Source organism: Canis lupus, chromosome 25, assembly GCF_048164855.1.
Source record: "Canis lupus baileyi chromosome 25, mCanLup2.hap1, whole genome shotgun sequence".
In the NCBI taxonomy this organism is placed as follows: domain Eukaryota; kingdom Metazoa; phylum Chordata; class Mammalia; order Carnivora; family Canidae; genus Canis; species Canis lupus.
Genome location: NC_132862.1, coordinates 19,520,528 through 19,532,621, shown reverse-complemented (window position 1 = coordinate 19,532,621; position 12,094 = coordinate 19,520,528). Strand labels below are relative to the sequence as shown.

The 12,094-nt window shown below is 32.9% G+C and overlaps 1 protein-coding gene across 6 annotated transcripts in view; it reads left to right on the top strand.

Moving 5' to 3' along the window:
* CCDC91 (coiled-coil domain containing 91) overlaps positions 1–12,094 on the top strand; it is a 325,203-nt gene that overhangs the window by 244,601 nt on the left and 68,508 nt on the right. For all 6 annotated transcript variants that reach the window (XR_012017558.1, XR_012017557.1, XM_072798484.1 and 3 more), the window contains 3 exons: positions 2,405–2,497; positions 2,605–2,673; positions 5,564–5,740. Coding sequence is in view for 4 of the 6 variants with exons in the window: in XM_072798484.1 (XP_072654585.1) it covers positions 2,405–2,497; positions 2,605–2,673; positions 5,564–5,740 (339 nt within the window). In the remaining 2 variants the exon portion in view is untranslated. The remainder of the gene's footprint in view (positions 1–2,404; positions 2,498–2,604; positions 2,674–5,563; positions 5,741–12,094) is intronic.

Here is a 12,094-nt window from a genome sequence, read left to right as displayed (position 1 = left end):
GTGATTTTCACTACTTCTTTGCATTTTTCACAATCAGCATATGAGACTCTTATAAAAATAATATATTTTATGTTTATATTGTTCTTGATTAGCTACTTGTGGGTTATTCATTTTATAAATTATCTGTTTAATTTTAAGAGTTAACTTCTCACATGCCAGTCAGTATCTTTCTGAATCCTCTCTCCTAATATTAATTTTTTTCAGAAGAAGATCTTATTTTAATGTTATTCTGAAAAGAACAAAATTAGAAGTATAGATTAGTAAAATTCTTTTAAAGCGAAATGCATGAGGCTTTACCTGACATACAACTTTTAATAAGAAGCTTTTAGTTACTGTGTAACATGTAGGTAAAACTGAGGCCATGTTTAGTTAGTAGGTAATTATTCCTGTTGATAATGAGTATACTGATATGATTATTGCTAAAGTGATTCATTAGAGACCTGGCAATTTACATAGCTTTTCCAGGGCCCAGATCTAAGGCCCAGATCGTCTGAAACAGAGAAGAGTATTGCCTGATTTAGCAGTTTGTTGGGAATATAATGTATAACTACATGTAAAGCTCTTTTAACAATGCCTGAAACCTCAAAAATGCTCCAAAAATATTAGCTATTTATTACCTATATGTATAAGAAAAGTCAGTAACCTAGTTATATTTTCTCAAGTAGATCAATGATTTTACTTAGAGTGTATTTTACATAGGATTCTTCTTTCCAATGGTAATATTGAGTGTATTCTTTAGAAGATAACTCAAAAATAGTCTTCCATCATAGTGTATTGTCAGAATGAAGAAATAATGTTCAAGAATGAATTTTCTAAACATTGTGTTGCCACTTTAGGTAACATACCCTCCTTAACTAGTTCTTGGACCACTGGAGAAACTTGGCCTACTTACAATCAATGACAATGATTTCTATTTTTCTGACTTATTAACATAACAATTCTTTTTAAGAAGAAATAATTTTCAAAGTTATTAATGACTCTGAAAAGTTTATTTTTTAGTTTAATTCTAATAGTTTTTATTGGTTCGGTTTCGTTATGTTTACTCGTATCCTCAAAGCCTAAATTGAATGTTTTTGGCCTCATTCAAGAATTGTATTTATCATTTCTAAATCTAATGATTTGCCTGGTATACCATTTTTAAACTTATTCTCATGTGTGTATTTTAAGTAGGATTAGGTATTTTTTTCTGATTCAATGATATTTGTGTGCGTCTAGACTTATATAGAACACAAAATTAAAGTCTCAGTATATAGCATATGGTAAGTCTGCTGATGTGTTAGCTGCTTTTCACAAATTCATGTGGTACCAATAATTTCTCATAATCAAGTCATGATTTGTATCACAGTTTGGGTGTGTTTTTAATGGAAAAAGATCTGTGATTTTTCCTATTCTTGAAAAATAAAGGTAAAAAGTAACATTAAAATTAAAAATAGGAATCATACATTCTCCTAAATAGACATGACTATTTTGTCACTTATTCTTCATGTAGACTGCCTCCCTAAAAGATATTTTAACTCAGAACAGCTTTGAAAGACAAAGATCCATTTTAAAATATTGGGTATTCAAATAAGTACCTATTTAAAGGAAGCTTCAAAATCAGAGAAATCAATGAAAATACTTTCCTTTGCCTTTAGTAACTGAATGAGAAATCTATGTAAGTAGGAATATATATTTTCTTTTTTGTTTTGTTTCCTCATAAGAGCACTGTTCCAGAACAAGTATCTTGCTTCTCTGTGTTGAAGATATTGAGGCTACAAAAGTTGAATTATCTTAGAAAACTCTTAATTCCAAATGCCCAATCCATGATAACTGGCTTATGCTTATAGGTGCTTTTTTGTTAGCACATTGCAGTAAAAGTAAATGCATTAATTCTGCATATTGTAACATTGGCTATCACATAAATTCCTTTGACTGTTTTATTTTCTGAATCTATAGTAAAGCCTTGGAGTGAGAATAATAATAAATCTTGCATTTTTTTAACAGTGCTTTACTAGAAACACAAATAATATGATAGTTGTTCATCAAATAAACATTTGTTATTATCTAATTGCTTCTTTTGCTGCAAATTAATAATTTTAGTGAGTAGTTTTTCTAAATTTAATTTTAATTAAAGACATTTTATCATTTTCTAATTCATTTCCAATTTGGAATAATTATGCTTAAGTTAGATCCTGTGTCATATACTTAACTGAGTTTGGGGCCACAAAAAAGTCTCTTGGCTGACTGGCAAAAGGTGAATTCAGTGGCTTTTTTTCTTGTAAGTCTTAGTTTTAGCAATCTACCCATTGTTTCCTCTAATGACTACTTCAGTACAACCAGGCAAATGAATTCCACCAGTGCTCTCCTTGTTGATAGATTATTGGTCTCAGAGCCATAATCATAATTTATTTATCTTCCCTTGTAGCATCAGAGACTCCTTGAAATGCTAGATACAGAGAAGGAACTATTAAAAGAAAAAATAAAGGAAGCTTTGATTCAGCAATCTCAAGAACAGAAGGTAATACTTGACATTTGTTCAGAGTGTAGAAAGAATGTGTTCTATTACCTCAAATAATTACCTCAAATAATACATTTACTGTCTACCCAACTGTCTTATCATTTCAGGATATACTGGAAAAATGTTTAGAAGAAGAAAGGCAAAGAAATAAAGAGGCATTAGTATCTGCTGCAAAGGTATTTCTATCTGTAATAATGGGTTTCTTTGTAAGTAAGTGGAACTTAAAAACTGAGTTCATCAGTGGTATAGTCAATCAACTTTTTGTGTATAAAGCCTCATTACAGAAAAATCAAAGAGTTGTTTTCTTTCTTGTTTTTCCTGTTAAACTTAGGATGCTGCTATCTATCTTTATTATTGTTCAATTAACATTATGCAGGACTAGAATGACATTGAAATACCACATATTTAGATTATTATTGTTAAAAGAGAATATCTGCTGGGACGCTAGTAAGCACTTGGTATTTTTTTTTTTAAGATTTTATTGATTTATTCATGAGAGACACAGAGAGAGGCAGAGACATAGGCAGAGGGAGAATATCGGGCTTTTTGTGGGGAGCCCATTGTGGGACTCGATCCCAAGACCCCGGGATCATGACCTGAGCCAAAGGCAGATGCTCAGCTACTGAGGCACCCAGGCATCTCAGCACTTGGTATTAATAGACATCATCACAAATAATGTGTGTATGTGTATATATATTTATAAAAAGATATGTGATTTTTAAAGCCAACTTTGAAATACCTAAGTAGTGTATCCATACATATTAAATATACATATGCCAACACATACATACATAGCACTAACTTTTGAGATTAGATTTAAATTTAGTGAGTAAATATTTTGAAAGTTTCGTATCCTGCCAGGAGTAAAACCTGAAGGATGACTGACTTTTTTCTTAAAGAATTTACAATCACATAAGTATTACTTATTACCAATTAGGAAAGTGGAATGCATTACATTATCATACATATATGGATAGTACTTCTGTATAGACACATCGAAATTTTTGAGTGTAGGTATGACATAATTAAAATTTACATTAATTTGGGGGAAATTAGAAGCAGAAAGGCTAGAGGCAAGGAAAGAATTAATAGAGTGTGTCCAAAGTCTGTGTTAAAAGATAGTGAGTACCAGAAATAAAGTAGTGGTAATAGTTTAAAGGAAAGAAATAGACAAAAATCTAGAAATAGGAGATAGAATCAGCATCTGTTTTTGGTGTGGATAATACAGAAGGAGGCCAGATTGGGAACCCCCAGAAGTATTGCCTCGGAAACATGGAAAGTGGTACTATTTGTTTGGTATAGAATTTGAGGTGATCGTGATCTATTCAGATAACAAGGCTAGTAGGCAACTGAATCTACCCCTGGCAACTCAGAGAAAGAAATGACCTGAAAATGCTAATATGGTTTATTTTATTCAGCAGACAGGTGGTAATAGTAACCATGGAAATTATTGTTATGTAAATCACCTCACCAGAGAGTATAGAGTAGTAACAAGTGATGTAAGATCTGAGCCACTCCAGAATTTAAAATCCAGAGAAAAAAGGAAGTTAGAAAAAAACTGAACAGAGTCAGCCATATAAGTAGAAATAAAAGTAGCATGTTGTTATGCAAAAAAAGAAAAGGAAAACAGAAATAGTCAACTATATAGAATGTCACTTTGATGACAAGAAAAATAGTGATTGAAACAAAAAAATATTATTTGGATTTAACAAAATGGAGAGCATTGGTGAGCACATAGTAAGAGAGTAGTTTCAGAGAAGAATTGTAGAGTAAAACAGGAGTTTAGAAAATGGTAACTCAGCGTTGTTAACTTGTGTCAAATGTGGCTAACTGGAAGAAAGAGAAAAGTGTAGGCATCACAAGTGCGAAGACCATGGACTTTACTGCATCCCAAAATATGATGGTTTTCTTGAGAGAAATTCTTATTTCAACAGTTTTCATGGAAAACCATTTTACTGAATAATGAGGGTTATGCAGACTTTAGTATTTGGCAGACATTTTCTCCAAAGCAAACAGAGTGAGCCCAGTATCTCCAGAAATCTAACAGTTTTTATTGCCAATGATAAAAGTTGAGCTTTAAAGCAAAATTAGAATTTTGGAAAATGTGTATCTGCTTTCAGATACTTAAAGACCTTTTTGATGAGATTGATGGTGATATTAACAAATGTGACCTTTGTCTTTGTTATGATATGATGAAATGTGTCAACATCTAGAGGAGATGCATAACTTACTGAATCAATACTTTCCAAATAAAAATCTTTAAAAAAAAATCATCCATAGATAAAGGACTCATTAAAAGTGCAAGAAAAGAAAAAGTGGCAGAAGACAAAAATCTTATGGCCACTGTGTGATTTTCCTTAGCACAACTACCCTTTAAGAACTACCCCTTTTTAGGTTTTGGTATGGAATCATCAGTATTTACAAAGATCTAAACTGGCTGCTAAGTATTACTCTCTTTTCTACTGCATGTCTGTGTGAGACTAAGTTTTCTTTATGTACTTAAACCAAAAACCATACTATAGATTTAATGCAGAACCTAGCTGTCTTCTGTTAAGTCAAATATTAAGGAGGTTCACAGATATTCTTTTCACTTCTTTATTTTGGAAAATATAGTTATTTTTATAAAATATATTACTCATTAATATACAGTGCATTTAATGTTGTTATAAAATGAATTAATATTTTTTATTTTGTCTTGGTTTTTCTAATATAGTAATACTAATATGTATAACCAGCATAAACAAAAGCTCTTTGAAGTAAACCATAATTTTTCAGAATGTAAAGAGATTCTAAGATCAAATAGTTCGAAAACTGCTACTTTAAGCTAAGGCTTGGTTTCTGTGAAGTTTAGATGTGCCTTGGGAATAATGTATGAATATTTGTACAAACATAAGTAAATTTGATTTTACACCAGTTTTTAAGTATGCATAAAAACAGCAGTGTCAGAACTAAGCCCTATAGAATTCAAGTTTTGTACCTTTTAGATTAACCCAAATCTTTCTTATTCAAGAACTTATATAGTCATTCATTCAGATGTTTTCATTTGAGTCATTATTTGTTTTGAAGCTTGAGAAAGAAGAAATGAAGGATGCAGTTTTAAAAGCCATAGAAGAAGAAAGAAAAAGTTTGGAAAAAGTCCATGCTGAAGAAAGGGAGTTATGGAAGACTGAGCATGCAAAAGATCAAGAAAAAGTATCTCAGGCAATTCAAAAAGCTATACAAGAACAAAGAAAAATAAGTCAGGTTAGTAAAATTAACTCTTCGTAAGTACTTTTTATTTTTCTCAAAATGAAATTTCCTTATTTTATCTTAAAATTACCTTAGTGGCTATTGATTATTTTGCCTTTAAGAGTAATATTTTGAACTAATATTTTTTAATATATCAGTGTACCTTCTACTTACTGATACTGAAAATCCAGAACTTATAATCTTATCTTTTTATTATTTTTTTTTAAGTCAGATTCCAAACTTATGTTAAGCATTGCAATATATAAATCTTCGGTTTAATTTTTTTTTCCTTTTTTCACAAATGTACACATACACACAATTAATACAAAATAATATATGTATAAAACAGTTTGATTCCATCAATTATGTCTAATGTATATCTCTATATATCTGTACGGATAATAGGACCTCACAGATAATCCCCATGGTTTCATAAAAAGTATTACATATCCACAAATATGGCCTATACAAAATAACTTTTATCTGCCTATCTGAACAATTAAAAACTACAGTACTTTCATTTTGCATAATTGAATTTGCATGGCTCTATTTTCTAGATGTTTAGTTTTTTTGTTACATAGGCAGTGAGATACCTGAATAAATCTTCCCCAAACCAAGTATAGGAAGCAAAAAATAACATTTATAGAACTCTGTTTTCCATGATTAGAGTGTTACATGTACTACCTACCATTGTTTACTCAATCATGCATTATAAATGTAGATAAAACGACTAACATTTACCAAACAACCTACAAGATTTTCTTATGATTCATTAGCTAATCTTAATGAAGCCCTTAAAAAGTCAGTGCTTTTAACCTCCAGGATAAATGTTATGCACTTTTAAAAAAATGTCACTTAAATTTATTCCCGAGCACATAGTTACAGATCTTTAGGTAGTTGTGGTAAGAAAACAGAAGTGTAGTGACAGATTTTATTCTTTTATTCCCTTGCTCTTTTCTATGGGAGTAATGATTGCTTTCTAATTCTTCTGTTGTTAGTGCTATCAAATACATATTGAGCACGTATTGTATATAAGATGTTTAATTGTCAGTTCAGTTGGTTGGAATTCTATGCTAGTAAGGTCAAGATCTTTGGTTAAGTTCTGATTTGGGAGAGTTTACTTAAAACTTTTTGTGACCACAGACCATTCCTCTAACCCCACATAGATGTGGGCTATTAGTCACCATGAAAATTGGGCAAGAGTGCATGAATAAATCAGCACATGTTCATCACTCAAACAGAAAAGTATATATCATAAGGGCATACTTCTCTGCTGGTTTGTCAGGAGCATTTTTGTCTACAGAAAACATTACAGTATATGATATACTTTAAAATTTGTTTGCCAGTTTCAGAGTCCTGTGAAGGGTAATGCAAGCATGACATGAATAAACACATTTTATTTTCTTTCAAATGTTTGCATATTTTAGGTACATGTGAGGAAGAGAGTATGTTGGTGTGGTGTGGGTGTGTATATGGGTGTTTAACTGCTTTGTGGTTAAGAGTATTAAGAGAGAACATATATAGCAGAAAGAACAATGTTTCTAGTTAACTCGCAGGTTTTCAAATGTGAGCTCTTAACGTCAAATGTATTCAGTCTTTCTTAAACAGCTGCTTTCGTTTTCATGTAGTTGTACTAAAGCAGCTACAACCAAACAATTGTCATTCCATTAGCCCCTTAGAGCTTCATAGTCCTACTCTAGAAAATTGACAAATTACTTTCCTTGGGAGTCATATGAGACTTCTATAGCTTTTGTTTATTTAGGCCAGTAGGCATACCAATTGACATGGTCAAACTTACTCTTCAGTGTTTTCACATTGATAATTGAAGTGACTGCCCGCTATGTTCTAGGGACTGTGCTTATTTCTGGTGATAGAGTAGTAAGAAAATACTCAACAACTTGCATGCCTTCTTGTGAAGAAGACTGACAAAAAAGTATTAAAGCTATAATAAAATGTAGTGGTCAGTGTTATGAATTTAAATGAAGCAATGTAAAGTCTGGAGAATCAGGGAACCAGTATATGAATAGGGTAGTCAGGTAAGAACTAAGAAGCTAGCATTTGGGGACACCTGGGTAGCTCAGCAGTCTGCCTTTGACTCAGGGCGTGGTCCTGGAGTCCGGGATCACCACTAGAGGCTCCCTGCATGGAGCCTGCTTCTCCCTCTGCCTGTGTCTCTGCCTCTCTTTGTGTGTCTCCCATGAATCAATAACTAAAATCTTAGAAAGAAAGAAGTTAGCATTTAAGCTGAAGCCTGCATTGAAGTGAGCAGCTTACTTTTTGAATAGTTGGGAAAAGAATGTTTCAGGCAGGGAAATAGTTAAGTACAAAGGCTCTGAGGTGTAAGATAATTGGCATAATTAAAACTTATGGTACTGCTATGGATACAGACAGATCAATGGAATAGGATGGAATATGGAATACAGAAGGACATAAGATTGTTCTTGCATGGAAGGGGGCCCAAACTGTGAATTTAGTGAAATTATGAAAACCATATATATGTGCAGAGTCTTCTGCAGAAATGATCCATATAGATTCTCAAAAGTATCTTCTTTTTTATTTTTTCAAAAGTATCTTTCTAATTAACCCAGAAAAGATTGAAAATATTTGTAACTAGCTGCCCATTTCTTTCTGGACTTTGCACACTAAAATGAATTTCAGGTAGGTTAAGTGTTTAAACTTATAAACTTAACTTACCAAAAAGCAATTGGGCAAATACTGATATTCTTTAAAATGGAGTCTAAGCACTTCAGGAGTGATAAACTAAAGATACCTGCAAATTAGCTTCTTCTCCATAAAGGCAATGAAATCACTAGCAAAAAATGTCAGAATCAACTTTTTCAGAACTCTGGATATTAACCAAAGGCTTCAACAACCCAAGGAGTATTTATTCAGCAAAAATAGTTAAATCTCACTAAGAACAGCAAGCTTTGTAGATTTTTAACTTGCTTGACTCCCGTCCCCTACTCCCTAGTTCCATAATAGTAGTCTAACAACCATGGTAGCTATGAAAACCAACAGTGTAGAAGCCACTGGAGTGGGTAGCCAAAATGTGAAGCTCCATAAAAACAAACAAACAAAAACTTTTCTCCAGGGAATCATTACTGTTGACCCATCTGATATCTTCCCAGAAAGTCCCCATTTGCTTAGAGCTTGCTTATAGTGGGAAAAGCCCCATCCTCAGAATATTTGTCACAAACAATGAAGTGGCAATTGTGTAAACTTTGCCTGAGTTAGAAATACCACTTGGTCAAACAAGACCCTGGCCAGAAAACTTAAAAGGGAAATTTAGAAAATGTGACCATTATTGATGGCTTTGAAAAGTACTGACTTCTGAAAATAAACCTGGATTTCTTGAAGGTCACACACATACACAAAGTTGTGCACATGCCCAGGAAAGACCTGAGAAGACCCAATCTCTCACCACTAACTGATTTTGATTCTATTCAAGCAAAAAGTGAAGGCTAAGGAAGAGTTGTAACCTGGCAGTGTTAAAGGTGTTAGCCATCACACAAAGTCCCTTGGCAAATGATGGATCACTGATCTAGTTCAACGTATTTAAGGATTTGCTGTGTAATTATTTGCTGACTGCTGAGCTAACCCAGCAGAGATCTCCATGGCCACACGTGACAAGGAATACAGATTTTGCAGAATTAGGTCAGAAAAGTTTCTAGACGAATAACAGCAATAGAAATTATTCCTGGGAGATGAAGGAAATCTAATTGCTAAAGTTCCTATATTGTATTATTTTAATGTCCATTTTTATCAATAGTATGTGATATGCAAAGAAACAAGAAGGTATGGCTCATGTGCAGGAAAACCAAAGCAGTCAATGGAAGATACGTTGATGTTGGACTTAACAAAGACAAATATGCTATTATAAATATTTAAAAGAACTAAAGGAGATCATTTCTCAAGATTTATAATCCTCCTCATCTTATACATTATATGTATGTATGCTCTTCAGAAACTAGCATTAGAAATATTTGAAGGACTACTCTGTTTTTAAAAGTGCCGTTTACTGTAAAAGCAAGATTGCAAATACGTGAATGTACATTTATTTTCCTTCCTACTATTACTTGCAGTCAGAGAGTACTTATCATTTGTTGGAGGGGAAAAGGCCCTAGACTCTTATTTTGTAGTTTATAATTCTTTTTTTTTTTAATTTTTATTTATTTATGATAGTCACAGAGAGAGAGAGAGAGAGAGAGAGAGGCAGAGACGCAGGCTCCATGCACCGGGAGCCCGATGTGGGATTCGATCCCGGGTCTCCAGGATCGCGCCCTGGGCCAAAGGCAGGCGCCAAACCGCTGCGCCACCCAGGGATCCCTAATTCTCTTATAGCATATATCAAATTCAAATATCTATTTATTTGACTGTCCCACTCAACTGAGAACTTCCATAAGTGTCTCAATCATATTTATACTCGGGAGACCCTAGCCTAATATGTAGTTTATGGAATGTGTTCCAGAATCATTGTCCTTAAATGTCAGGATCTAAAATATCATACAATTAATTCAGGAAGATGACTTATAAGACTTAATTTTATTCATCCAAAATTCTCAAGTAAATATATAGACATTGTTTCATTAATTAATCACATTAATTCTACAGAAAGGCAAATTATAAAAAGCAATGAAGTATTACAGGTTGGTTTGTAAAAAAAATTCCTTTAAGATAATTAATCATCCAAAATTACCAAAGTTGCAGGACCAGAAATATAATTTCTAAATAGACTTTATTCCTAGGCTACTAGTGATAGGAATGTGAAATTCTGCCTCTTGAACTTGTTCATACCCTTATAATCACAAGATTTTAATTGTGAGTTTCAGATTTATATGTAATGTCTTGTTACTACTTTTAGGAAAATACCTGGAATATTAGGCATTTCAAAAGTTGACAGAATGTTATTGTTTCCTTTAACAATAAAGAAAACAATAATAGTTCTCCATGTTTGAGTTTCACTTAACCTGGCTTTAGTGTATATAAATATTTTAGGCTACTAGCTAAAAACCTATTTTTATAGAGGTTTTTCTTCAGCTTTGATTGTGGAAAATAGTAACGTAATAGTAATGTAGCAGTAGTGGTGAGGATGGCAATCAATCTAATACTATTGGCTCTTATTAATTCACCTCTATGTACCAGGCAGTTTTCTCCTTGTATCATGTGTGATCTCATTCAGTACTCACAAGAGGCAGACATAATTATCTCCATTTTTACAGATATAGAAATTAAAGCTTAGGAAGATTATGTAACCTGCTCAAGGCGATAATAACTCCTTAGAAGAGACAACAGGCTGTATTCAAAATCAGACAGCATTACTGCAGAGGCCTTGCAACTCGCCCCTACACTGTTCCCCCTCCCAATGTTCTCATCTTAGAATAAAGCACAAAATCATCTCATTGACCATTTAATGTATCAATAATTTTAATAGGAAAACCTGAAGGGACTGTTTTCATTTCTTTTTTTATTCAGTAATATTTATTGATATCTACCATACGTCCACCCTGTTGGAAGTTCTGGGCATATAGCATCAAACAAGATAGACAATGTCCCTAAGGCACTCAGAGAACTTACATTTAAGTTGAAAAAGATTCACACTGAATAAGGCAATTCCATATAGTGATATGGGCTTTGGAAAGGGTTATGTGTTTAACTGAGAATGGGTGGTAGAGGTCTTTAGATAAGGAAATTGGGGAAGAAGCCAGACTCAAAAAATATACATGTTAAATTCTATTTATATGAAATTTTGAAGAAAGCAAAACTGATTTAAGAGGAAAGAAATCAGTAGTTGGGGAAGGGGCACTTTTTGAAAGTGGTAGAAATATCTTAATCATAATTGTGGTGATTACCTTTGACAAAACTTACCAAATTATATATTTTATAGTGATGAACCTTATTGTATTTAGATACAAATTAAATAAAGCTTTTTTTTTAAACAAATAACTACCAGAATAAATTCTTGGCTAGATGGCAATTTGAGATGGTGAGAAGGGTTGAGTTTCATGGGGATAAATAATCTAATTCATCCATATTAAATTCAAGGTGCCTCTTCATAATCCTAGAGGAAATGTTGAGTAGGCAGTTAGAAATGTGTGTCCAGAGTTCAGGTGTGTTGTCAGGGCTGGAGCCCAAACACTGGCATTAATAACCATAGAGTTGGTATCAAAGCCAAATACATAAATAATAAAAATCTTCTGGATGAGCAGGACTCTATATGACATTCTTTTACCTAATGTAGCCATCTTCTTCCTAGAAAAAATATGGCCACTTCAGATTAACGGTGTAATAGTGGAAATAGTCTCATACTTATGATGGTTGTATTCCAGTTGATACTGTGAAGGTGTTAAAGTTACTGTTGCTTCCTGTATC